The 27,504-nt window shown below is 40.0% G+C and overlaps 3 protein-coding genes and 2 long non-coding RNA genes across 8 annotated transcripts; 3 read left to right on the plus strand and 2 right to left on the minus strand.

Moving 5' to 3' along the window:
- Nucleotides 1–999: 999 nt before the first annotated feature.
- LOC143008914 (uncharacterized) lies at nt 1,000–2,188 on the plus strand. Its single transcript, XR_012964634.1, has 3 exons — nt 1,000–1,168; nt 1,585–1,700; nt 1,952–2,188. It is a non-coding gene; the product is annotated as an uncharacterized LOC143008914 (long non-coding RNA).
- Nucleotides 2,189–2,387: 199 nt separating this feature from the next.
- LOC143008913 (uncharacterized) lies at nt 2,388–5,581 on the minus strand. Its single transcript, XR_012964633.1, has 4 exons — nt 5,213–5,581; nt 4,479–4,581; nt 3,300–4,029; nt 2,388–3,072 (listed from the first exon to the last, which is right to left on the minus strand). It is a non-coding gene; the product is annotated as an uncharacterized LOC143008913 (long non-coding RNA).
- Nucleotides 5,582–7,783: 2,202 nt separating this feature from the next.
- zdhhc16a (zDHHC palmitoyltransferase 16a) lies at nt 7,784–12,659 on the minus strand. 2 transcript variants are annotated; one of them, XM_076160954.1, is made up of 12 exons: nt 12,499–12,659; nt 12,169–12,299; nt 11,443–11,700; nt 11,152–11,346; nt 10,632–10,720; nt 10,511–10,539; nt 10,293–10,426; nt 9,345–9,428; nt 8,946–9,031; nt 8,726–8,849; nt 8,531–8,601; nt 7,784–8,388 (listed from the first exon to the last, which is right to left on the minus strand). In XM_076160954.1, the coding sequence occupies exons 3-12, from the start codon at nt 11,674–11,676 to the stop codon at nt 8,289–8,291; spliced, it is 1,146 nt and encodes a 381-aa protein (XP_076017069.1). In that variant the 5' UTR covers nt 11,677–11,700; nt 12,169–12,299; nt 12,499–12,659; the 3' UTR covers nt 7,784–8,288. The 2 variants fall into 2 exon arrangements, with proteins under 2 accessions (XP_076017069.1, XP_076017070.1); XM_076160955.1 differs by lacking the exon at nt 9,345–9,428.
- A 312-nt stretch (nt 12,660–12,971) lies between these two features.
- mettl18 (methyltransferase 18, RPL3 N3-histidine) lies at nt 12,972–15,017 on the plus strand. Its single transcript, XM_076160956.1, has 2 exons — nt 12,972–13,373; nt 13,772–15,017. The coding sequence occupies exons 1-2, from the start codon at nt 13,278–13,280 to the stop codon at nt 14,729–14,731; spliced, it is 1,056 nt and encodes a 351-aa protein (XP_076017071.1). The 5' UTR covers nt 12,972–13,277; the 3' UTR covers nt 14,732–15,017.
- A 6,227-nt stretch (nt 15,018–21,244) lies between these two features.
- Nucleotides 21,245–27,386, plus strand: sufu (suppressor of fused homolog (Drosophila)). Of its 3 annotated transcripts, none has more exons than XM_076160909.1 (12): nt 21,245–21,790; nt 22,555–22,689; nt 23,506–23,642; nt 24,221–24,363; nt 24,597–24,682; nt 25,028–25,100; nt 25,339–25,495; nt 25,623–25,725; nt 26,216–26,350; nt 26,591–26,729; nt 26,849–26,922; nt 26,997–27,386. In XM_076160909.1, exons 1-12 carry the CDS (start codon nt 21,642–21,644, stop codon nt 27,037–27,039), a joined length of 1,374 nt encoding a protein of 457 aa, XP_076017024.1. In that variant the 5' UTR covers nt 21,245–21,641; the 3' UTR covers nt 27,040–27,386. The 3 variants fall into 3 exon arrangements, with proteins under 3 accessions (XP_076017024.1, XP_076017023.1, XP_076017022.1); XM_076160908.1 differs by having other exon boundaries at nt 21,247–21,790; nt 25,342–25,495; nt 26,849–26,917; XM_076160907.1 differs by having other exon boundaries at nt 21,248–21,790; nt 26,849–26,917.
- The last annotated feature ends 118 nt before the right edge of the window (nt 27,387–27,504 follow it).

The raw sequence follows: 27,504 nt of genomic DNA on the forward strand, positions 1-27,504 counted from the left end.
TTCTGATTCTATTTTGCTGTGCGTCCAGTACCTCATCAGAAGCCGGTCAAGGTGTGGAAAATTGTAATTCAGCTTTTGTTCATTAGAAATTATTAGAATCTTTCAAATAGAACTGAGCATTTAAAATATTCCCTAATTAATGTTAATCACAATCAATATTTATTAATGTGGTTCAATCAAATTCAACTAAACTACACTTAGTCTTAAGGTTTTACTTAACAATTATTTGGCATTTAACACATGTATAGTAAAAAAAACACTATAAAATGAATAAAAGACAAAATTATGCACAGACATAGTGCAACAGGATACAGCATAAAAATAGCCCGGTTTAACTGTTTTTGCTGAATATGTTTATGTGACATAATGTGCATGAGGTTTTTATACACATAGAGGGAAAGTCAGAAAAAAGGAAACAAAGTAAGGGCAACAAGGCACTGCCAGTTATGATGACATGCCAAAATAACCCTGGAGTTTCAGATTACATCAATGCTGTTGGTGCGATGGCATCATCGGTCTGACACAGTACCTAGTGATCTGTTGAATTTATTTAAATTATTCGATTTCAATGTTAGCGTTAACGTAGTGCAAGCTCTGCCTAGAATCAACGGCAGAGGCAACACAACTAGCTAACAGAAAAAGAATGGTGAATCTGCTAGCAAACAGGAAACACTCCCACAATTTAGCAAATCTAGCATCCGTTCCTCGTCAGCCACAGCCTGTCCCAAAAAACTGGACAGGAAACACACTTAAATTCAACGTTAGGTCATTGGCAGGAAAAACATTCTCTCTTCAGCTAAAATCTACGGTGGCCGAGAACCGCCACCGCTGCAAATAAAAGAAGCGCTGCAAAAATAAAAAAGCTGGTGTGCAAAAATTAAAAAGCTGGTGCAAAAATAAAAAAGGCGATGCAAATAAAAGAAAGTCTGCAAAAAAGAAACGCTACTGCAAATAAAAGAAAGTCTGCAAAAATAAAAAAGTCGGTGCAAAAATAAAAACGGTGATGCAAATAAAAAAGCCACAACGGAAGTGGGTTACAAGGGACTGTTTTTGCCGATGCACCTGTGTGAGTAGAAGACGACGCCGACGCCGACGCACCTGTGTGAGGAGAAGAAGACGGCGACGACGACGACGAGAAGAAACTACGAATAGGAAAACGAACTAGAAAGTAAGTGAACATGATAGTGTTTAATGTCGCTACGTGTACTTTTTAATGTGTTATTTGGTTAGGCCAGGTAACCCCAGGTTTGAAGTTGAACTGGAGAATGCCGGTGTATTGTTAGCTTCGGCTAACACGGGGAGACCACTAACGAGAGTGGAAGCAACTGACGGCTACAGCTTATTACTATCGTTGTTGTTGTTGCTTGTATCATTAATAGTCATGCTAACAATAATCTAAGGCGTGGGTAACAATAGTTATTTGGATGAATGTGAAGTTTAAGCTGTGTGAGGTGGCCAGGGACTTTTGTGAAAATACCATGACCATAATGTCAGATTGAGGTATTGAACTGACGGCTAAAATGTTCATGCAATTTAAGTCCAAAGCAACCTAATGATACTTGTTTTTTTGTTTGTTTTTTGCAGATCATAATGTATTGTCTTTTTTGTGGACACCAGCAGCCTCCGAAACTACTTAGTCGGATTCAGAGGTGATCATCATGAGTCCAAGCTCTGCAGAATTCAGTGCAGCTGATACATTGGTGAGTGCCACATTTGTTGTGTCTTACATTGATTATATTGTAAGTTCTGTCTGAAAATGTTTATAGATTTTACATAGAAGCCATGTTTCTGATGAAACGTGCCAAAATAGCATTTTAAATTACAGTAAATGTTGCAGTGTCCTGGCCTACACATATTTTACAAACTTCAATATTTATGTTCAAATTTGTTCAGCTCTAGTTCTGTCAATCAAATTTGAAGTGCTCACTGATATATTGTTTTTTACTTCCAGATATGGGAACCTGCAGATGGAGAGTCAAGCACTGATTCAGCAGCTCTGGTAATTGTAGCTCCGAAACATAGTCTATCGTTCACACTTAGCCTTGTCTGAAAATATTGTCACACAATCAAGGCTTAAACTACTTAAAAGAATGTGTCACACTCTGACCTAGAGATCCATGTTTGTGTACATTATATTAAACATTTTATTTTTATTTTTTTGTATTGCAAATAGACTGTTGTCAACACCGCACATTTTTATTGTATTTGATATCAGGAATGTGCTTGCAGCTTCAGCTTTTTTCTTTAAATAAAAAATAAATAAAAAAACTACAGACTGTTCTTTTTTTTTTTTTAAGATTTTTTCAGGCATAGACAACTTTATTACAGACATTTGTACGTTGCTTTGGACAAAAGCCTCTGCCAAATGACAGGGGAGAGAGGAAAATGACAGCAGCAATATACAGCAGCAGCAAATACGACACATAAAAAGAAGTTTGTTTTGGTGTTGTCACAACACAAATATGTCCCTAAAATTTTTACAGACCAGCCATGTTTTTCAGGGTGATGTAGTTCTCTACAGCTGATTCCCACTGCAAAGGAGCTCTTACACCACTCTGTCGTTGCAGTTCTCCAAAAAGAGTTTCATGCTCATCCCCAGCAGGAGTTGCTGGCACTGGCATGATGCTGGTGATGTGGTTCAGGGTTTGGGCAGATGCTGGGAAACCACAATTACTAGGAGCAAGTACAGGAAAGTGTTCACACTGAGCAACACATCAATTAAGTTTCACTTTCATGGTCATTACAATTATCTCCAGAGTTTCTTACAGGACAAGGATGCAGAGACCCAAAGACAAGCAATGATCTTAGGTTAAACTAAGTATCAAATATTAGAGAAAGCATTGCACATGAGGGAAAACTTTATTGTGAATCTTAAATTTTATAATCAAAATGTTACAAAATATTTTCAAATGCATTCAAGTACACACATTTTAGAGCACCACATTATTTCAGTTTTTACGTAATTAATAATAAATAAGGTGACTCCAGGAGGTGAACTTTGTGTTTGCAGGGCTGCCATTGAAGAGATGCCTCTCCCTCAAGTCACTGAACAGATCCATCCAAAATTGGCTCCTAGATAGAAAACACAAATTCATCCAGGTCATCGTTCTTCAAGAGGTTTAGATTAATGTACAAGTCCACTTACTACTGACTCATGCCTTTTGGAGATTTCACTACAATATACCCTTTCCTTTAAAAAGCACAGCAATATACATTAAACAGAAATAATATAAATGCATACAGCAAATACAATAATCCAGGGTCAAGTAAAACATAAATGAATTAAAAGTGACAGAAACCTTTGTTTCCGGAACCAGCTTTCAATCCGCTGGTTGGATGTTGAAGTGCCATACATGTGGCTTTAAGCTCCTGCAAACTCGTCTGCATGCTCTGATCTCATGGTACATTGAATGGCGGCCATTATTCCATTTTCAGTGCCGCAATCTGTGCGGAGCCGCTTTGGAAAAACTCCATGCTCAACTACACAGTTGATGTAGTTTTGAGCAATTACTGAAGGGTCGTTGTTCGTCTTTCCACAATTCAGCCACATAATTTTTCTGGAGAAGCCATCAATGCAGCCACTCATGCCAATTCCAAAAGGTTTTAATTTATTATACCCATCAACGTGCCAGGCTTCGTTTGGTCCCATTGAATGATATGCCCTTCGAACAAATCTACGTCTGCAGCGATTCTCTGTTCCACATGGATCCAGCTCTGCCATTAGGCGCATCACATCGTCTCGTCTGACGACAAGAGAGTGTTTCTGTTTCAGAATCTGCCACATCGCTCTATACCCTAAAAGCTGGCCTGATCCCTTTAGCTCCTCGGAAATAGCTGCCTGCACAGTAGCAATTGGAGTGTAGTTGATCCTTCTGGTCAGGCTTGCATGTTTTAGTCTTCTTTGTAGATTGCGAAAACTGACTGATATGTTGTGTTTGGTTTTCAGTAAGTCCACTATTATTTCATAACTATGGCCCTCTGTGAAATATTTTTGGATAAGTTCATCCACTGGAGTACTAGCTTCAGGACCTGAGGGGTAGGACGGAGAACACTATATTAGAGGCCAAATGATGAACTGCATAATAAACATTTTCAATTTTTACAGAGGTGAATAAATGAGATTGTTTAGATTATCATGTGTGGGTGACATGGTAGTTAGTGATTAGAGTTATTGAGGAATCAAGCTATTCAATGTACTTGTTAAAATTAATTAATTGAAAATGTCTTTATATAAAAGTAGCACAGTGCAAAACATTCAAAATTGTTGCATAGGATTTTTTACAGGGATCAGTAGCCTACTAGACTAAGACACTTTCTTAATTTTTCATGTCTTCAAATTCATTGTATTCCACATGCCTCCGTTATGGATTTCACCATAAGAAGTGGTATATTCATGACTAACAGACAGTATATTCTCTGAAAAAACATTGCAATCCATCATGTTTAAGAACCTCATTAACTGTCAGAAAGAAATTTACCTTCATCTTGAAGACTCCTTAGGAACCTGACATTTCTACAGCATGAGCCACAATATATTAGGACGGATGGAAGGTTCACCCCACAGAATGGACAAAACATGATCTGGTAAATGACAAAGCAAAAACAGTCAAGTTTAGGATTCAATATGACATTATGGTCATGGTACTTTCTCAAAGGTCCCTGGCCACCCCACACAGCTTAAACTTCATTCATCCACATAACTTTTGTTACCCACGCCTTAGATTATTGTTAGCATGATTATTAATGATACAAACAACAACAACAACGACAGTAATAACCTGTCTTCACTGTAGATGGTCACCACAAGACGAGCTCACTCACAGAGTCACAGTCAGATGTCGGTCCAGAAAGTGTGTCTCCAATGCTGCTGAAGCTGTTTGAATCTGAAGCTACTTAAATGAGTGTGATGGCATCACGCTAACAAAACGATGTCATCCAATAACTCAAACTCCAGCTATGATGTCAAACTGACATCTGGCCGGACTCGTGATGTCATCACGCTAACAAAATGATGTCATCCAATAACTCAAACTCCAGCTATGATGTCAAACTGACATCTGGCCGGACTCGTTAGTGGTCTCCCCGTGTTAGCCGAAGCTAACAATACACCGGCATTCTCCAGTTCAACTTCAAACCTGGGGTTACCTGGCCTAACCAAATAACACATTAAAAAGTACACGTAGCGACATTAAACACTATCATGTTCACTTACTTTCTAGTTCGTTTTCCTATTGTAGCTTCTTCTTCTTCGTCGTCGTCGTCCTCTTCTCTTCACACAGGTGCGTCGGCGTCGTCTTCTACTCACACAGGTGCATCGGCAAAAACAGTCCCCGGTAACCCACTTCCGTTGTGGCTTTTTTATTTGCATCACCGTTTTTATTTTTGCACCGACGTTTTTATTTTTGCACCGACGTTTTTATTTTTGCAGACTTTCTTTTATTTGCAGTAGCGTTTCTTTTTTGCAGACTTTCTTTTATATGCATCGCCTTTTTTATTTTTGCACCAGATTTTAATTTTTGCACACCAGCTTTTTTTATTTTTGTAGCGCTTCTTTTATTTGCAGCGGTGGCGGTTCTCGGCCACCGTAAAAATCCTCCTCTGGAGCCATGTTCCTAAACATCTACAGGCCACCGAAATACTGTGCAACCTTTTTTGACAACTTCACTGAACTGTTGTCTATAATCTGTATTGACTTTGACTGTGAAGTTATTGCTGGTGATTTTAACATCCAATGTCGACAACCCACAGGACAGATGGACCAAAGAACTGTGCTGTGTTCTTGATAACTATGGACTGATTCAGCACGTGACAGAGCCCACACACAATAAGGGGCAAACCCTGGACTTAATTATCTCAAAGGGTCTGAACATTTCTAAGGTTGTGGTGACCAATGTTGCTCTTTCTGACCATTCTTGTGTTTTCTTTGAGAGCACTATCTCCATGCACACAAATATTCAAACAGAGGTGATCACAAAACGGTACATCACTGAAAACACCAGGGAAATATTTATCCCGAATTTCTCTTCCACACCCACCCTCTCTTGGATGAGCTTGTAGATAATTTCAACTCCAAAATTACAAATGTTATCAATGCCCCATTGCACCCATTAAGGTGAATCTCTCCCTGGTAACAAAAAGATCTCCATAGAGAAACACCACACTGGTCAGAATGGAAAAAAGAGAGTGTCATAAAGCTGAGCGCAGATGGGGAAATACAAATCTCCAGGTTCATTATGAAATCTATAAAGACAGACTTCACATTTATAATCTGGAACTAAGAAATGCAAGGCAGTCCTTCTTATCTTACATCATCGCCAAAAACAATAATAATGACCGTGCACTGTTTGCTACTGTGGACAGACTAACAAATCCTCCTGTCTCTGTAGCCACTGAACGTCTGCACCAGGGCCTGCAATGAATTTGCCTCCTTCTTCACTGACAACATCCAGAAAATTAGACAAGCAGTCAATGCCTCTATATCAAGTACAGGACATGTGTTGCCTTTGTGTCCACCTAAAATCATCTCCAATACCGTGACACAATTTTATCCAATAAACCATAAAAACCAAGAGGTCATTATACAACATCTGAAATCCTCCTCCTGCTGCCTGCATATTCAACCAACAGGCTTTTTCAATAATGTCTCAAACTGCATGGCCCCAGACCTTCTACAAATTGTAAATGCATCTCTTCTGCCAGGTGTCTTCCCACAGACCCTGAAGACTACAGTCATCAAGCAACTCTTAAAAAAGAATAATCTAGACGTCAAGTCGTTGATGACCAATTGTAGGTCCATATCAAACCTCTCGCTTTTAAGTAAAATAATTGAAAAAGCTGTTTTTCAATAGGTGAACAACTTCCTGGCACTAAACAATTGTTTCGATGTATATGAATAAAATCAGTGCTGAGGCAATCATTATTGATGTCCACATGAATATTAAAGTCACCAACTATTATTATTCTGTCAATACTCAGGACCAAGTTTGAGATAAACTCTGAGAAATCAGAGGAGTCTAAGAGTAAGAATAAGGAAATGGATGCAACTCTATCTCCTCGGCCAGTGTCACATGGAATGAGTTAATATGACTGGGGAGGAGTGGATTAATTTAAGCTGACATAATCTTCATGACCTATCCAGGTTTCAAGTGCAGCCTTGACACAATATTTTACTTAGTCGTCCAGAAAATCACATTGGCATTCGTGGTCTTGTACTTCCATGGTTAAGATCTTACCTTGCAAATATGTTCCACTTTGTTTCATTAACTAATACCAATTTGCCTCACTACCCTGTAAAGCAGTGGTTCCCGAAGTCGGCCTTAGAACTACGGTCAAGCCAGTTATTATTTGAATCTCTGTGGTCAAATCAGCCGCACATACATTTAGAGTGCATGAGTATTATCGCCTGACACAGCTGTGTTCAGGGCAACTCTCACTACAAACAAAAATCAAGTACTTTAACAGTACAATTTTAGAGATTTTCAAAGTTAAAGCCGCACAGTTCCTCCAAGTAATGGATTGCTGTCTGATATTTGAGGGGCTATAAAAAAAAATTCCATCGTCACTCACAATGACTGACATGGCTGTGTTCAGGGCAACTCATACTAAACACTAACACAAATGAACAACTTTTACTGCACCATTTTACAGAATTAAGAGTTAAAATCTCATCTTTGGACCTTTGAAATCGATTGATGCATGATTTTTGAGTAGCAATGAAATATTATTTCACCAATGTTTGTGTGTATGTATATTTAGTAATAATTGGCAACCCACAATGTTAAAAGACTTTTAAAAAGCAATTTATAAATATATATTCATAAAATGTACAAAATACAGATAAATATCTTTAACAGGTACATAAAACAAACCTGTGCACTCAAATGTAGTCGTTTCCCCTCAACAAAAATCTGCTTAAAAAGATCATCATTTGCCATAAAAGTTGTACTGTAGTCATTCCTTAAAAGGTAATTCAGTCTAATCATACTGTATGTCAGCATATGTGGCCTTTGAAATATCCAACCCACTATTAGCATAATGTCCAGAGTTGTGTAACCTACCAAGTGAAAGAAAGAAAGACAGACAGATTGACAGATAGATAGAAAGAAAGAATAAAGAATAGAGTAGAGAATAGAAGGGAAATTCAATGCTTTAATATTATTGACAGTCAAACCATGACTATGTTGAGATATAGCTGACATACATCTCTTTCTTCACACAGCTATCAAAGCAAACCAGATCAGATGACCAGATCAGACTGAACAGAGGCAAGGAGTCTTGTAGGTAAAGGATCAAACAGGTATCATTTCCTTTTTAACTGGCAAGTCCCAGGTCAAACCATCACTGTGTGGAGCATGGACAGAGGGAAGGAGAACGCGTGTCACCCAGTGACTAGACAGAAAAGACAAAGCAAAAAAGAAATTATTTAGGAATATAATCATAACAATAATTGGCACTTATGGGCAGCTTTAACTGTAGATGCTCTGCTGGTATTTCAGCAGGAAATCTTACTCAAAATAACAAAACAACTGACCTTGTTTTCTCCACACCAAAAAACATTTTCCAGTTATTCAGCCTGCCATGATTATGAGGGTTTCTGTATACCTATTAGAGCAGTTAAACGAGCAGATAAAGGGTTGAGGGATTGTTGTTCATCAATATAAAAAGCTTTCATGTTTCAAAAACAGAATTAATTCATAACTAATTAATTAAAAGTGAATATGTTCACCTTTCCCTGTTTTGCCAGTCGTTCTGTTTCTTTGCCATTAATGTGTTTTTCTATACTGGTCTCCCCTCTGGCTATAAGAACTGCATGCCAAATTGTCAAAGCTCCCAAGGCCACGGCAACTGTGCTGAAAGACCAATAGCAATTCATTTTAATCAGTAGGTAAAATAATACAAGATAAAAATGCGCTTTCTGTAACATTTAAAATATATGAATATATTACCTGGTAAGCACCCACATGTAGATTATGCTCTTATGTATCATCCTGTCCTTAAAGGTATAAGGAGGCACCGGCGTCGGATCCTTGGTCTTAAAACAAAAAAGAGAGCATATGTTACCCAACCACATGGTAATAAAACCAATAAGCTTATTTATATGTCAGTCGTGATGTTTACGTGCACATTAAAACCTTCCTTTTCCTATACTACAATCGAGGCAATACATTATCAAAAAACATCATTTGTACATACCATTGAAATCGGCTCATATAGTTATGCTTACGTAACAAACCTAGATTATGCTATTAAATTTTTTTTATGAAGGCATCTTTTATGATTAAGATACAACCACATGCACTGTGTATATAAACAGTATGTGAGTGTGTGTAGTTTCAACAGTGTACCTGGCCAGAGAGTAGAATTCCTAAGAGAAGTCCCATCCCTGTTACTGGTATCCCTTGCTTTTCCACATCCAAATGCTTAAAGCGCTAATGGAGCAGCCCACATGCGTAAAAGATGTAAACAACAGTGTGACTTAGGGAGGAGTAGGATCATCAGAAAGAAAAGCACCAAATGTAGTAGAATAACAAACAAGCAGAGACAAACAGGTGCACAGGAAAGCCCCTTCCACCGATATGCCAGGAAGAAAACAGGAGTAATTGCTGGAATGTTCCTTGACATCCCATGTCAAACTTGCAGCCATGTGCCCGACTACCAACATAACGTGTCCTCACAACCAGTTGACGCAGGCCCCGTGCTGGACAGGATGGTGACATACCAGACAATAAGCAATTACAATATTGACCCTTGTTAGTATGAAATGTTTAGCTCAAAAGCTCAAATCTTGGACAAGATAGTTTTTAATATATTGGTTTGTAAAAATAAATCTCGACATCTCTTGGTGCCACAATTTGTTTTTAATTCATGAAATTCTAGGCGGATCCAAAACTCATCTCTAGATGTCCAAATTGCAGTTTACTGGCTGCAGTGGGCAGATTTTGTACAACTACGTTTTCCATGCTGCTCGTGTCCCAAAACATCAAATCTTCCTGCTGTTTACCGTGCTTTGCTGGCGTTGCTGTGTACACAGTAGTTGCTAATAGATTTGATTGACAACTAATGCAGGTAATATAAAAATGTCTTAGCTGTCCACAACTTTCTTCCAAAATCACCATGTAGTTTCTTCTGGAAATGTCACTTGTTGCTAACACATTAAGGGCACTGACATGAGCAAGCTGCTGGACAAATACATCCCTGGTGCACTTGGTTGCTCATCCTGAAATGCTCTAATAGCAGTTATCCTCATGAGTGTATGGTTGAGAGGGGCTTAACAGCTAGTCTAATCATCTCACCTCAAGAGCATTGTATGCATCCAGAAACAGATTTCTGCCACTGATGCTACAGTAGGCACAGCCCAACGTCATGAAGACACAGAAGGAGAAGAAATAGCGGTGGTTAAATTGGCCCACACAGTTATTCAACCATGCTGATATGATGAAATTAAGGAAAACTTGCAATTTCCGGTACCAAGCGGAAAATAATTATTGGAATCATACGCCACAAAGGATACGACAATGATGGTCCATTTTCAGAATACATCTGCAAAAAAAGCAAAAGAGCAGTATGATATTGGAGTAGACATACTGAATATGACAGACAAAAACAAAGTTTTAGGAAATTGTATAACTCACCTGTTACAGATACCACAGTGGTGTGTTCTGGCTGGCTTAGGAATGATGCACCTTTTGCACACAGACACAAATGGAATATCATTCTTTACCTGAAAAAAAAAAAAAAAGGTATGTATGCACTGCAATCCCTTATCAAAATTAGGCTCAGACTGTTCCTGACCCCTGATTCGCACTGCCAACATACACAACGACAAAATATCGGTCTCATTACAGAGGCAGTAGTATCAGTAGTGAAAATGCTCATTCAATCTGTAGTTCCGATTAGTGATTATTTTGCCAAACTCATCTTGCATTAGGAAGAAAAGAGTTCTCCTCACAGCAATTAAAAAATGTCAGGCCACTCACTCACTTCTCAGAAACTTCCACATGCAGCCTAGGCAGGTAGTGTGAAAGTCTCAACTAGTTCGTTCATATGGGAGTCAAAATTAAAAGTGACGCGTTCAGCACTGTTGTAGCACAGATGTAGGCAGTATGAAACAGGGTTTATTTGTCCTACTACTGAAAACTGGAGTTTCCTTACTGTAGGGGGATACCCAGGGGAGGTCTTTGTAGCCTTATAGTAATGAAATACAATCATGACAAGGTTCCAGTGTCCATAACAGACGTGCCAGGCGATCCATGCAGTGGAGTAGGTGTGGAATACCATAGGCAGTAGGATTGTATAGGCTATTAGCAGGATGGAGCTGGTCAGTATCACCACCAAACAAACAAATACCTTAGACAGACAAAGACAGGGGACAGAAAAAGATTGAAGAAAAGAACATCTTAAGCGCCTGTAGCTAAATCAACGTCCAAACAGATATGTACTTACCAGGCCAAACCAACGGGTGATGTAATCGACTGTCCAGAATACTGGTTCAAAGACCGAGTCAAAAACCACATCAGAATCGGTAAGGGAGTTAAAGTAAAGTGACCACACCAGCAATTTCATGTAGGCCCATAGTTCTCTCAACCACAGAGGCAACCTGCTCCGTCCTCTCTTGGTGCACGATCGCAACCGAACACAGCGGAGCAGGTGGAGCACAGAGATTAGCCACCACCGCATCCCGCATCTGAAATATAAACGTACCTACAGAGATAAATAAGAAAAAATGATACATGTTTTAGTGCGACTAGTATGAACTGTGGACAGCACAGTGGATCATAGGATAGTGCACAGCATGAGAATCCAACTGAAGCCCTACTCTGAGGAGTTTGCATGTTCTCCCTGTGTTTGTAGGCTCCTCCAGGTGAATTGGATGGCCACAGTAACAATAGCAGCATTTTAGGCAAACTTTGCACAGGAAATAACAAAAATAATTAGCCTTATCCATACAAGAAAGCTAGGCAAATTTTCAGTTTTAATACATTACATATATGTAATAAAGTAAAATATTATCATTTATAATTTGACTTTTACAAAGATACATCAAATATAATGTCCTGCTGAGGAAAATGAAGTGGCAGAACAGAATGTGACAGTTTGAGTACCACCATCAGCATATGTACCACAGATTGAGACCCATTAAATATGTGCATATGAGGACCTTTTACATACCTTTATAAAACGTGTAACAAAAGCCTAGGAAAACAATGTCTCTCTCTTGTCTTTCTGCATTCCAGTGTGTTGAGCAACAAGGTGGAGTGGAGCGGTTACAGTGAGGTGCGGGTGCATCAGTAACGTTAAGGCTGTGGGGAAAATGTTGAAATGCATCGATAATAAATGAATCCCCATTACAATTTAAAAGAAGCTTCATGTTCAAAAATCTCCACTTGATACATTTAAAATTGTGAATTTTCACTGAAACGCCAAACGCTGCAGTTCGTGTTACTAGATCTATATATGCATCGTGCGTGTGCGTGTGTCATTACTGTACGGCATACTCACTTTTCTATGAGGACGGGCAAGCAGCAGGAATCAAACCCTTCGCCGACATGGCACAAAAGAAGGAACTGGCACCTATGAACCACAAAGAGCAGGTTTCACGACTTGACGGCAGTACCTAATCCCCATCTTGATCCGTAGTGGATGCGCGCAGCCGCGCTCACAGACCCTTTAGGAGGGCTCCATTTGTATGCGCTGGTGTGCCGCTTTGAAATTAACTGCACAAAGCGGAGCAGTTCAATCACCTGCGCTGATCATCTCCCAAAACTCTACCAGAGACTGTTCATGTCTTCTTGACGATGTGTGTGTGTGTGTAACTTTTTGTTGTATATAGTTTAGCATTGTTGTGGAGACGTGCCCTTTCATATGGAGTAACCGGGGCCACACTGACGCTGAGATATTAGCCTCTGCTATGAACATCCTCACTGGCAAGTTGGGAGGCTCAACGGCACACACCGGGCGAGTTTTGGAGCGCGCCCATACACAAACCCAGACGAAAGGCATCATGGGAAGCTGAGTGGGGAAGTAAATACGACATTTGAGCTACATCAAAACACTGATTCGTAAACACGCCGCAATTCTGTTATTCTACGTGTCTGCGAATCTTCCTCACCAAAATAGATATCGCTTTTGTTTACAGACACATGGGATTTGTAGTTTTTTTTCTATATATATCTTGAACAGCTGCACCAGTAGTGTCCTCCTCACACGTGGCTACTCGTTGACGGAGATCGCCGCTGAAATTAAATTGTCGCCTACACCTACTTGTAATTGTATCAGACATGTCTTTTACTTTTGACTTCGATGTAGAAAAAACACGTATAAACAACGTGGATGGGAAGAAGTTGCTAAACACAAAGGCAGACGGTGCTCCGAATGTGAGTAATGCTCCTCATAGCTTAGCACAGCACTGTGGTTGACATCTCAGGCTCTTCTGTCAGTCCAGAATCCCAACAAATGCAATCTCTAACCATTCTCTCTTGAACTTCACATGAAACTAGCACCATCATCAAAACATTTTTATGATTATTTGAAACAATGATACTGTGATTATTTATGAAAATGTGGCAGGTGACACTGGCCCCCAGGACAATTAATTGTGATTTTCATTTCTGCTTTTCTACACAATAAATTATAATTAAATTAAAAATATTTAACTGGAAGGTTTCTGCAATGCATACATTGGTATCTTAGCTCAAATTATATATGACAACCTGTCCACGGATGAACATAACTGAGGATTTACATTTGTTCCCCAAACATGCTACCTTTTCAGCTGGACAGTGCCAAACCAGCAGACCCATTGAAAGAGGCCCAAGAGCACCTTCCACCAACTGACCTGCATTTCCGCCTTGTGGATGCTGTTTCAGAGACACTTACTATTGGAAATCTTGCTCCTATCCACTTCCTGAATGAGACCATTTTTGAGAAGACAGCCTCAGAGAGGGAGGATGGGGAGGAGATTCTTTCTCGCACAATGGAGCAGAGGTCTGATCTCATCTCTGGTGTGTATGAGGGAGGGCTGAAGGTGTGGGAGTGCACTTACGACCTCCTGGAATTGCTTGAGAATAAAGGGGAGAAATTTGAGAGCAAGGTAGTTTTGGATTTGGGCTGTGGGGCCGGGTTGTTAGGGATATTGGCTCTGAAGAGAGGAGCTAAGCTTGTCCATTTCCAGGATTATAACAGTACTGTCGTTGAACAGCTTACACTGCCAAATGTGTCATTGAACAGCCAAGAAAATGATGAGATAAGTGATGATGAAGGGAGGGGTCAGATTCAGGAGGACAGTGACTGTAAAAATGCAGCAAAAGATGAAGACAAACAGCAAGTAACATATGGCCTCCCACCATCTAAGAAAAGAGCCATGGATCCTTCCCAGACCTCATTACTAACCAGGAGTCGTTTCTTCTCTGGTGATTGGATCACATTTCTCGCTTTGGTTTTAAAGGAGAAGCCCTCACCTAAGTATGACATCATATTCACCTCAGAGACTATATACAACACCGCATACTACGCTGCACTACATGAAGCCCTTCACAAATTGCTGGCACCAGATGGACTGGTCTACCTCGCCACCAAATCACACTACTTTGGAGTGGGAGGTGGACTGCACCTGTTTCAGAAGTTTGTGGAGCAGAGGGGTGTTTTCTCAGTGGATCATCTGTGGGATGGAGATGAGGGACTTCAGAGACATGTAGTCGGCCTACGCTTTAAAACGTCAAGTCACAATTTGTGAGCCACTTTCAATTGCAGAAATTTCTACAGTTTAATTCAAACCCATCCTATATTTGATTCTTCTTTAGAATTAAAGGAATATTGCTATTTAATGCTGAAATTATTAGATTTGGCTTTATTTTGGTTTTGGCTTATTTTTTTATGAAACTTGTACAGTGGTATAGCTGCAGGGTTTGCCTGAAAAAAAGATAAATTAAGCCAGACATTTTTCCAAGTCAAATATGCATATATACCTTCCTGTAAACAAAATTCAAGTGAAAAACAATAAAACATTATTTTACTGAAAACTTCTGATTCATGTATGTACACCCATAAATACACCCTTCACTTTGTTTGAGTCTTCAACAACCTCACAGTCCTGATCTTAGTCAATCCAATAACACTTGTCCTCCATCAGTTTGAAAGGATCTGCTGTGCAGAGCTATCTTGGAAGTTACTTCCATCCAAAGACCAACACTTTAAACTTCCTTTTCTGAAGCCTTCGGTGGTTGGCTTGCATGTGTCCTTTGAAGAGTACATGAAGGTGTATGACATTCCTCCTTATCTTTAGCTTTCTGATACAGGTCATACATTTTTTTGGGGAAAATTCCTTGATATTCATGAAGCTGTACGCTGCCTGTGCTATCTGAAGAGAAGTGGACCTAAAGCATGAAGTTGAAGCATGATGCCGCTATTGGACTGCTTCCTAGAGTGTTGTGTGTTGTCTGTGTGTCACTTAGGACATATTTTGGGGCACTTTAACACTTACCTTGTTTGGTGAGCACCAATCAAACATTTTGTACAGTTTGTTCCATTTTGACAAGTGTCAATATTTCACTCACAGTCAGGTGTGAACAATGGCCCGCTGCCAAGTTCACTTCTAAGCTGGCAAAGTTTGAGATCACAAGGAGAAAACTCTCATTTTTTTCCATGCACACAGTGGCATCATGTTTAATACTTAAGCATATCCATTAGATTAGCCTCACTCCTCCCTCATCCTCTAGTCTTTTAAAAGCAAAAGTTACCTCATGGACAAACTAGGTCATGGAGGCAGGATTTCAAAAAGTGAAAACAAATAGATTTTTTATTTTTTTATTTAGGTTATTTTCCTCTTTTCTCAAATTAAGAATTATAAAATGTCTTGTGTTCATACAAGATGAGTTGTAGATTGTCTTGTGGTATGCTATTTGTTAATAGTTTCTTTTTAGTTGTTCTCCCCTTAGTATGTTAATGGCCTGATCAGCCAATGTGTATATATACCGCAATATAAATCCATACAGTGTTTCTGTGCGAGTTTGTTATATTTACTCCATTTCCCATGTACCCTTGCATTTACTTCCGGGTGTAGTACCTTGTGGCGGTATGTATTTTATTGCTTCCGAGTTTTCGCACTTTGTCGTGGTGTTGTGGAGTTTAAGCCAATAAGCGAGAAGTTTACTCAAACTCTTCAACCAAGTGTGAAATCAAGTCGCACCTCACCCCACAGTATCACGCGATGGCGTCATATGTACACACATACGTACTTTGCGGCGGTGAGACTGCATTGGACGCGCCCCTCCAGTTGATCAATAACACATGACGGGGGCTCGGACTGCGTTCGAAAGTCCCACTGTGTTCTCCATAGCACCCAGTAACCGCTACATCACATGTATCTTGGCTAGACTGAGCGAAATGAGCGATAATCTTCATCCTTCCTCCACACTCCCCATTCAAACATCATTCAATATGGGCTAAACGATCACGTTATAACGTAAGATGATACATCTTATGTGATACGGAAGTTATCGCGATAAGAACTGATCATGTTCTAATGCGAAGAACGTCACGCCGATCCGTTTATATGCCGTGGTAGCAATGTGCCTCAGTAAGTTGACCTTTTTGTCTAAGTTTGTAAAATAAATTCGATTATTTTTTAAAGAAAACTTCCCGCCTCCATTCACTGGCTCCTTCCCTCACAGACAACAAATTATCTCTCAATTTGAACAATTCAGAGGATGTAATGATGTCATGGCTGTTATTTGATGGAAGCAACTCAAGCTCCTGACTGTTTGGAAATGCAGTTGTAAACCCAGTGTTGACTCACCCTGAAGTGTTAACTGTCCAAAAACATATTACTGTTTATATTATATGTTACTGACACAGTGTTAAAAGAAGGAGGAGTTGGAATGAAAGATGCTGTCTCATCTGCTAGTTGCCCTTTAGTTACCTACACCTTCTCTCAGTTCCTATATAGAAATTTGAATATGTCTGCTAGTAACCTAAGTGCAGTTGAAAGGGGCTGTTACAGGTCTTTAAATGCATGGGGAGGAAAGAAAGGAAATGGGCTCAGTGACCTTTGCAAGTGATTTCCCCAGTGTTCAAACAGCAGCATGAAAGCCAGGCTTGTTTCTGAAGTCCAGCGCAAAATGTCAATTGCAACTTATCCCATCAGCCCAAGGATGTAGTTTGAAAGTGGATGCTAGACTCACTGCACATCAGTGGTAGGACTCTATGGGGTCTCTGTACCTATTTTTCTCATAATTGGTCCTCCTGCTCTTGTGGAGTTATCTGAGTTTATCAGTCCTCCTTCAACAATCAAGTAGAAATGACCTGTGTATTCTGAACTGCTTCCTTCACTAAGGAAATATAACTTTTCCTCAAAATGGTGGAATCCCTTTTTTCTCCAGATTATGGAAATCCATTTAATTAATTCCGTCTGACTTTTTCAGGCAGAAGTATTTATCCAGTCCAGACCGGTTCTTATACTTCAGCAAGCACAAGAGGTGATGAGGAAATATTGAGGGTGTTCACAAGGTCACTGAACATTGAAACAGTTAGAATAGAAGTGAGTGGTTTATTTAAATGTGTCTCTGAGCTTCCCGGCCCAGGCATACCTTACTCATCTGAGTAAATGCTCTCATTATGCTGTCTCTGTCCTGTTTGTCTTTGGCCACAAAGGGAGGCTATGTCGTTCGAAACACCCCTGTTGAGCCTTACCTGCCTTAATGACCCAAGCTGCACAAATGTTTTTAGCCCAGATAAACCTCTGATACAAGTACACTTACAAACTTAGCATACTGACTAATACTATTTAGCAAGGAGAAAATACCCTTCGTGGAAACCAGCTCAAACATGACAAGCATTTCAACACCCACAGCGTGTGCACAGAATTTCCATTTCCTTATTTTGTAAATAAACTGTAACTGTATTTCTCTATCACACACACAAATACCAAACGTGGTTTCTGGTTGTATAATTCTCTACTTGGCAAACTCCCAGCATATCTGCTTCGTCATCCTTTCTCCTCTCGACAGCTGTTTGTGGCCTGTGGGGGAATTCCTAGTTCCTCCAGTAGACACAGCTTTTCCCCTGCTTACTTTATGGGAACAGAGGGCAGGGCCAGTCAGATGGTTTTCCTCAGAAACTATTATGTGTTGATTCATTGTGAGGGGGCGTGCTGTTCACTCCCACTGTTTCCTTCTTACTGGGAAGTGACAGTCAGACTTACCGTAGAGAGGGAGGGAGGCTGATGACTTGAAAGGTGGTGGTATATAGGGTTTTTGCTTTGCTGCATTTCAGGCAGTACGCTGTATCATTCTTGGGACCCCAAGGACATGGCAGAACAGGCAGATCACGCATGTGATAGGCATGGCTCATTGTATACATTTGATCTGGAAAGACCTACTGCTGATGCAACACTACAATGTCTTTGGCTTTATTCTTGTTGTCTTTGGAAGCTGTTAAGAGGACATATATATCTGATAAATCCAAGAATGAATGATTTGGGTAAGTTATTTGAAAAAACTCACTCTCACTCATTAACTTTATTGTCATCTATTTTCTCACAATGACACTTGTTCTCTTCTTTGAACCCATCCTAACCATGAGGAGCAGTCGACAGCCACAGTCCAACACATAGGGAATATACATTATTTTATACAAAATGCAAAATGTAACAGTGAAGTTATGGAACTACCAAAATTTTGCCATACCAACATACTTTTTGGCTGTATATACTGTAGTTTTATATGGTTGGATGTTTCCATGACAAAGCTTGTCTAAATGGGTAAGGCTTTTCTATTGGGTGAATGCCCTAATAGGGGATTTATTCTGTTGTAGCAGGCTGTAAAACCGGTTGTTTCATGGGCCAACTGCTGGGAAGATATGAGCTTCCTGAACACGTTCAGGTGTGGCCTCCCTAACAAACTTTGTTTAACTGTAATGTAACATTCACACACTGAGCAAACAAACTGAAAAAATCATGTTAAAGAATTATCTCACTGTACTCTCACTATCAGTACTGACTCAAGTCTTTCAATAAGGTGGTCTGGAATTAAGGAATAGATCCATATTATACTCAGTTGTTAATGTAAAACTATTGAGAGTTGTCAGTTAGACCTAGTATGATGCTTGTCAAGTCGACTAACTTTCATTTCAGTGGCTGTGAATCATTTCCTAGTTCCCTCTTCACATGACTTAAAGTGAAACTCGACAGGCTTTGCATCACCCTGAAACTGGATCAGGTCAAGTTTAATTCCACGTCAGAGTTTCGTTTAAATCTTTTCTTTCTTTTGAATTGTTCATAAAATGTCTCCTGATATTGCCAAATTATAAATAAATTGATGTTCTAAATGTAACTAAATGTTGTGTTTGGAAAATAATGCAAAATTCCCATCAACTATTATTAATCAGTCTTTAAAATGAACTTAATTCTCCACAGTGATGGCCTCTTGCTCAGTAGAGGCTGACCTTATCAACATGTGATCTGGCTGCCTTTCCCTTCAAATGAGGAAGGTTAGGAGTGGGTTAAACTCACTGTGTTCCTCATATTCCCAAATCACCAATTGTATTAAGATATTTTAATATTAGAGCTGGTTTGATTTTGTGGTCTGTTTTCATTTAATGAATTATTTCATTTTTTTATCTCATCAATACATGCAGGCAGTTTAAATGAGTACCAAATTAAATTATCCTGAATACAGTCAAAAGTTTGTTTAACAGTTTTGATTGAGTTCTCTGGGACCAAGAATGCTTTTGTGGACCAAAGCTTGAGAAGTGCTCTACTATGAGAACTGAATTCCATAGATGGTGTCTTCAGGTATCATCTATGGGCTCAGTTCTTTTGGCATGGTACTATTTTGTCGACCTTACTGCAAAGTGGAGGATGGTGGTCATGGCCACCATCCTCCACTCCAGTTATATGTTTTTCATGCCAGCTTGTGATCGGTTTTCAACACATGGTGCCAACTCATCCATAAGGCAATGGTTTCAATAAGTTGTATGGTAAGTTGCTGTCATAAAAATAAACACATTCTAAATAACTGAGTTGATTCAACATAACAATAGTAAGTAATACACATTGTTAACAAATAAAGAAAGAGGTGAAATGGAGTGCTATGCTGTGTGATTTATTAAGTCTCTCAACATTTCTTTATATACTGTAAATATACAACATTTTAAAGGTTACACTCACACAGGGAATTACGAAGGTATTTCAGAAATGTACACCCATAATACATAATATGTAGACATGGATAGATGGAAAGCTAAATCAAAAAAGAAAGCTAAAACCTCCAGCTTGGTCATATAGGCACACATGGGAGTGACCTACTCTATATGAATTAATATGGGTAGACCCAAGTAATACAGGTGAGCAGAGTTATGATTCTATGACTTGCAGTTCCTCAAGTAATCGGCTAAAAGGTTTCATTGAAATATGTCAATAACCTTTTGAGATATAACTGCAACACAGCCAGGCAAAGCATAACCTCCTTGGTGGAGGTAATAACTCCTTGTTATAAATTGCTGTACAGCTTTGTCATGTGACATCACAGATGTGATACTCTGGATACTACTGGATGATCATCACCTCACAGTATTTTGCCCTCTTCTTTATCCCCTCTCTCATGATCTCTCTTTGGCCTCTTCTCTTGATGAAGGACTTGTCTCCCCACTTTGTACTCCTGCTGTACAGCGTGGGGGTCCCCTCTCACAATATATACACCTACATGATGGGTATTGCTCAAACATGTCCTGGGCTAAGTTCCATAGATTTTGCACAGGTTGTTCCTGACAAACTGCAAGGAAATGCATTTTTCATTGTTTTTTAAATTCTTTGCATTCCCTTTAGTGGTCAGTAATGATTAAGAATTCAAATTTCTCACTTTGGCACATTTTCCTGAGATAAATGAGCTTCATGGAACAATGCGACACCCTCATTTATGAACAGAGGTTTCTGCCATGTATCCCTATGAACAGTATCCAGGCAGCAGTGAAGAAACATCGCAATCTACATCCTGACCATTTGGAGAAGCAAGACTACTCTGTGGTGGTATAGGATAGGATAGGATGTTTATTCATCTTGCGGATGAGAAATTCAGTCGCCACAGTAGCAAAGGTACAGAATAAAAAAAACACAAGATAAATTAACACAATAAACAATGTACACACAAGAACCAGTATACACAATATGCACGCAATAAACAATATACACACAAGAAACAATATACACACAATGAATGAGAAAGAACAGCGTGGCTATCCAGCAGGGCAGGCCATTGTGTCTTTGAAATCGAAAATGTTAGTAGTTTGGCTCAGTTTTTCGTTGCTTGACCCATTTACTTGGACCATGAAATCCCGTCCGTGTATTGCCTGATTGACAGCGTGTCAGCCAATTGTGTGCAAAGCAACGCAGCGCAAAGGTCCTTTGTGATTGGCTATTCAGTCAGACTTACGGGACTTCGTCCAACCAATAGTTCATCAGTATTTGTATAGAGCAACAGGCTGTGGTTCATGAAAGCAACATAAGGGTCGGGTTTAAACACGTTTTGAGTGGTTTTCACTAAAGAGAAAACTTTACGCTATGTCGAGTTGGTGAAGAAGTCTGGGAAAGTGGCAGAAGATCCGTACATTGAGATTTCTCCCAGCCAAGCATATTTGTTCGAAACCGTGGCATGGATGATGTCCGGCCTTCCAGTGGGGCTGCAGCCCACGGGCCAGTACCGCTGTTTCCTCCCGGACTACAGGCAATCTACGGGGAATGCCGACGCCTTTATCCCGAGCAGGCCAATCCACTTCAAGTCACAGCGATTGTAAAGTATTGGTGGGTGCTTTATCTTATCACATGAACTGAGTTTTGTCGAGGATGTTTGTATATTGATAGCTTGACGGTTAGATAACTGCTGGCTAACTAAGCTAGCATGTGTAGGTATGCTGTAGGTAGGTGTTAAGTTTGGTTACAGTGGGGACTCACAGCGTTGAGTCGCTCCATTCCTCCAATCGCTTCCAAACTTAGTAGAAACAGTGTTAAGGGGTCTGGCATGTGTGCATACGGTCCTTACCATTTCATTTTCATTTCAGTTTCATTTGGAGTAACTTAACTAATAGTAGTGGGAGATGGGAGACATGAATGGCAGTGTGATTGATGTCGGTTGTTAATAACATCATTGATACACGCGTCAATGGGGAATCATGAACGAGCACTGTCCACACACACATTTGTATAGCTTTTCATATAAAGGGTGCTCATATAAGCTGGTCAGGGGAGGTTGAGGTCTGTCACAGTGGATACACACAAGAGAACAGTCGGGGAGATGGGTAGGGCTGGGATGAACTGGGTGAACTGGGGTGAAATTTCCAGGGGAACATATGAAGGGAAGGTCTGCAAGAAAAAGTGACACTTTTTATTGAAGATGAGGAAGGTTAGGGTTGGGGAAAAGCAAGTCCAGCCACTTAGCTCTTATTATTCTTACTGTGTCATTGATGTGCCGCACATTTTATGAATTAAAAGTTGTTGTTAATGTTAATGGAAAGGTAGCCTCAATCTAAACTGTCCAATTAAATGTCTTCATGTTGTGCTTCTCACAGGTTAGGTGGTCCAGACCCATTAGACTACATCAGCATGTATAGGAATGTGGGGTGTTCAGCCGAGGACGTCCAGGAACACTGGCACTATGTCAGTTTTGGACTGAGTGACCTGTATGGGGACAATAGGGTTCATGAGTAAGTACACCACAGCCCTGACCTTCACTTTCACATGGGATATAAAGTTTAAAGAAATGGGGGAAAGTGCCCTCACATTTGTGATGAATCAAGAACTTTCATCATTGCCTTCATTTTTAATCATGAGCAATTGTTGGACATTATGATATAGAATTGATAGCATTTCCTGAAGAAAAAGTGTGTGATTGCTGTCAACTGATGTCACACTAATGCATTTATAATATAATTAGTAATGACCTGTGCACTATACAGGTCATAATGAGCAATCACTAATGACAACTTAAGTGTATGTTGTTGTCTATAGAGTTATAGGTCATAAATAATAAAAAGTCATAGTACCTATATACTAATAACTGAGTTTGATATGCTTTATGAGATATATTGCTATGTATACATGTTGGTATTGTGAAGTGTGTGGAAGGGGATATTCATCATCTGGCAAGCTCTTGCAGTATGTGTTTACTGTAACTACTGCACTGCAAGGGATGCTGTTTAATGTGGTGGAACAGATGGTTTGTGCTTACAGATTTGGTAGCTACCTTCTTTGTGCATATTTATTTATTTATTATATATAAGAAGATGCCATAGTTTGCTCTGAATCCGCTGTGTTAAAGCCAAACCACCTAAATATCAGTTTAAATTGTTCTTAGGTACTAAGTCTACGTCTTTTTCTGTGTGCTGATGTCACACAGCCCATGTGATTTAGTAATAAGATCTGTAATATATTGTGAAAATGTGAGTGTGAATAAAGATAACCTCAACAGATTTTTCAAAAGTATCCAGTCATGTGTGTTTGTATGTGTGTCTCTCTCTCAGATTCACAGGGGCAGAGGGACCCAGTGGGTTTGGCTTTGAGCTTACCTTTCGACTGAAGAGAGAGTTGGGAGACACGGCACCACCGACCTGGCCAGCTGAACTCATGCAAGGCCTGGCTCGCTATGTTTTCCAGTCAGGTCAGCGATCCTAGTATGAACTTGTGTTGCCACACGCCATGCATTACATGACACTAATGAAGGAAATCTCTACAAGCAGTAATGATTGTACAATCAGTGCAAGCACCTCATAAAACATATCTACATAGTATAATGATACCTCCATGGCAGAATGTGACTCCTCTTGCCAGCCTGTGTCTGGCTGCTCTTTCGTTTCTGCGTCTTTAGATCGTCTAGTTTAATACAAATAAAGTTGAGATGAATTTATCCACAAATGTTTTGAATCACTGTGAAAATGTCACATTTTTCATGAAAACTCTTACTTTTATTATCTAATAAGTTTATAAGTGCATTTAGACTGGGTGCCGGTTGCCCCCAAAGCAGAGGGGCATTATAGGGATCGTCTTCATTTGTCTGTTTTCTTCTCTTTCCATTGTTTGTCCTCACCTTTCCTGTTAACTTTAACCTGTTAACTTCACTTTAGTTGTATTTGTGTTCTAGATTTATTCAGCAAAATTACATTTTGATGAGGGTTTGTAACCTTGATGGCACTTTGTTTTGTCATAAGCTCATATCCATTTTTTTCCTATTGTCCATAGAAAACACATTTTGTAGTGGGGACCATGTATCATGGCACAGTCCACTGGACAACAGTGAATCTCGCATCCAGCACATGTTGCTGACAGAGGACCCACAGATGCAACCAATTCACACTCCATTTGGCTCCGTGAGCTTTCTCCAGGTAAGTAAAAAATATTGAGCGACAGAGAACGAGAGAGAAGGGGGGGGGGGGGGGTGTCCCACTGCCAAACATAAAGCTGTCTAAACTACAATTGCATTCATTCGTTACATTTACATTTAACTTGATTGACTATACAAAAGGCTTGCAATGTAAGCAATATTATTAAATTAATCTGGTTTCTTTCTGCAACATGCTAGTATGTATATCTTCACAAACTTGGCCCTCTCCTGTAGATTGTGGGTGTGTGTACGGAAGAGCTACAGGCAGCCCAACAGTGGAATGGCCAGGGCATCCTTGAGCTGATGCGTGAAGTCCATGTGTGAGTAAAACTGCATCATCTCATCATGGTTTGGCCATTTTGTAGGATTTTATTCTTGAATTGTTTTTGATAGGCTGGTTTTGTTTTTCAAGCTATTAATTACTATCCAATCAATATTAGCAAGTCGAATGAGTCTGTTTGTGTTCTCGTATATGTATAACAAGAATACGTGCAATGCATAAAAGGGGCTGTAGTGTTGTTAATAATAACAACAATAAGAGCATTTGTGTGTGAAGGACAAATCAAATCCAGCTGTGTTTAAACTGCATTTGACCTTGAATGTACACTCAATACTTATTACAATACTGTTACTCAATACTTACTCAATATAAATGGTCTCTACAGTGCTGGTGGCCCCTGGCTCATCACAGACATGAGGAGAGGGGAGACCATTTTTGACATCAATCCACACCTACAAGTAAGGCCTTTATTAACTCTGTACGTTGTAAATCCACTGTATAAAGTATTGGACACATCTTTCTTCCATAGACCCTAATTTCTCAATCCTCGTCCTCAGGACCCACAACACTGCATGTTTTCCATATTTCCCTGCTGTACCCACACCTGATCTAAAGCTCAATCAGTTGTGTTGCAGGTAGAGATCTTTTGAGTCAACTCTCACATTAATGATTGCATTTGTTTGGTTTCCAATTAAGCAGGAGAGAATTGACCAGGGTATCGAGACCGAAGGATCCAACTTAAGTGGTGTCAGCGCCAAGTGTGTGTGGGATGACCTGAGTCGACCTCCAGAGGATGAAGAGGATAGCAGATCCATCTGTATAGGATCACAACCACGGAGACTCTCGGACAAAGGTTTGGCAAGTCCCTATTGGCCAAAATTCAGGAGTTCAGCTACAAGAAAAGTCTTAAAGATGGAATATATCATCTCTGCTTGCTGTCTCTCTCTCTCTCTCTTTCTCTCTCACTGTCTCACTGTCAGACACAGAGCAGATTAGGGAGACCCTGAGAAAAGGATTAGAGTTTAACAGCAAAGCAGCACTACCGCCCATCACCAGCCAGAGAACGAGCAATGAGAGAACACAGTGAGTCTTAAACGCTTACACGCACACATTTGCGAGCACGCGCGCTCACATACACACAAAATGTGTCCAAATTGGCACAGGGGCTTTACCAGGACAACTCCACAATATGCAGAGCCTTATACTTCGAGAAGGTTGTCTGCAGAGCTAATCATTAGCGCTGCTAACAGGTCAAGTCTGAGCAGTTTGATTAAGTGTCTACAATGCAGAATTTCTAATTTCAGCAAACAGCCAAATTTGTTCAGCATCCCGTTTGCCTGCCAGATTTTGGGCTCTCCGTCTCCCTTCAGCAAATCAAGCGGGATCCTCACTTCCCGCCAATTTAACGCCCATATAATAAATTGAAATGGAGAAAAGCCTGGGGCACCTCATGGTAAAAATGCAAGACTACTCTCCAAACATGTCCACATACTGAGATGACCCTGGACTGATTTACCTTGGATCCTCATCACTCACTGCTTTCCACTCTTTCCATGCTTGTTCTCTTTTTCAGGAGCCGTAAAGACAGTTTGGAGAGCGAGAGTTCGGCAGCCATTGTTCCTCATGAGCTGGTCCGGACTCGACAGTTAGAGAGCGTCCATCTGAAATTCAACCAGGAGTCGGGCACACTGCTGACTCTCTGCCTGCGGTAACGCAACATTTTATTCTTCAAATGCTTTTGTCTGATTACGTTTTTTTAATGCAACTATGAGAAAAACATAAAAAGACGTCTGAATTATATATTAATCGTCAAGGGATCAAATACTTATTTACCCCATTGTATGATGTCTATTGTTGAGCTTGTTAGTAATGGTTACCACAGAAAGGCCTTTAAGAAGTAGTAAGTGGAGTTTCTTGCCAATTTATTCATATATTTTATCTTTTACAGTGGCCGCTTGCTCCATGGGAGACATTTCACTTATAAGAGCATCAATGGAGATACAGCCATTACATTTGTGTCTACAGGAGTTGAAGGAGCCTTTGCTACTGAAGAGCATCCATATGCAGCCCACGGGCCCTGGCTTCAGGTATACACACACACACACACACACACACACACACACACACACACACACACACACAGAGTTTCCATGTGTTGTGTTTAATATCAAAATAGATTGACTTTATCCTGTTCTCCATGTCTAAGATATTGTTGACTGAAGAGTTTGTGGAGCAGATGCTAGGTGACTTAAAGGACCTTAACACTCGTGAACAGGTGGGGTAAGCCTCTTGTTTTTGGGGGGAGGGGGTTGTCAAGCTTGCTATTTTGTCATGTACCCTTTCTGTTTTCATAGACAAAGATACCAAAGGAGTACAGCTGGCCAGAGAAGAAGCTGAAGATATCGGTCCTGCCAGACTCTGTGTTTGATAACCCACTGCAATGACGAGGAGAACTTTGATGGACAGGCCTCCCAGGACATTTAGGGATTCTCAGATGCAACACATACAGTTTATTAGATTAAACTCTGGGTGACAGTGATTTGCTATGAAATCATATGAAGACTGTGTAGACTATTACTGCATTTCTTAACCCACCACTTACCGCCTTTCTCTAAGATTGAAGGCATTTCAAAATGTTACGGGAGTCTCAAAGCTGCCTCTCCAGATGTTTGAACTTTTGGAGTCTTTATGGCCCCTTTTACACTTTGCATTAACTTTTTATTCTCATCATCTGGATACTGAGATCTGATGACAGGAGTCCATCTACATGCGTTCTTGTTGTCTAGATGCATTGTAGTAGGCAGTTCTCTATTTAAGCCCATCCTTCTTCCTTGCTCTGGGGACAATTATCATCCGTTTATA

Source organism: Genypterus blacodes, unplaced genomic scaffold, assembly GCF_046128005.1.
Source record: "Genypterus blacodes isolate CSIRO-AG114 ecotype Tasmania unplaced genomic scaffold, CSIRO-AGI_Gbla_v1 ptg000108l_1, whole genome shotgun sequence".
NCBI lineage: Eukaryota > Metazoa > Chordata > Actinopteri > Ophidiiformes > Ophidiidae > Genypterus > Genypterus blacodes.

What these genes read in the sequence shown, in the direction of transcription:
- zdhhc16a (XM_076160954.1), bottom strand. Translation starts at nt 11,676, where the DNA reads ATGCGGTGGTGGCTAATCTCTGTGCTCCACCTGCTCCGCTGTGTTCGG. An exon ending in GAAAATGGACCATCATTGTC is followed by an intron (nt 10,427 to 10,510) that starts GTATCCTTTGTG and finishes TCATCATATCAG; the next exon opens with CATGGTTGAATAACTGTGTG. An exon ending in GACTGGCAAAACAGGGAAAG is followed by an intron (nt 8,602 to 8,725) that starts GTGAACATATTC and finishes CTGCTCTAATAG; the next exon opens with GTATACAGAAACCCTCATAA.
- mettl18 (XM_076160956.1), top strand. Translation starts at nt 13,278, where the DNA reads ATGTCTTTTACTTTTGACTTCGATGTAGAAAAAACACGTATAAACAAC. An exon ending in AGGCAGACGGTGCTCCGAAT is followed by an intron (nt 13,374 to 13,771) that starts GTGAGTAATGCT and finishes CTACCTTTTCAG; the next exon opens with CTGGACAGTGCCAAACCAGC.
- sufu (XM_076160907.1), top strand. Translation starts at nt 21,642, where the DNA reads ATGGATGATGTCCGGCCTTCCAGTGGGGCTGCAGCCCACGGGCCAGTA. An exon ending in ACGAGCAATGAGAGAACACA is followed by an intron (nt 25,726 to 26,215) that starts GTGAGTCTTAAA and finishes TCTCTTTTTCAG; the next exon opens with GAGCCGTAAAGACAGTTTGG. An exon ending in ACCTTAACACTCGTGAACAG is followed by an intron (nt 26,918 to 26,996) that starts GTGGGGTAAGCC and finishes CTGTTTTCATAG; the next exon opens with ACAAAGATACCAAAGGAGTA.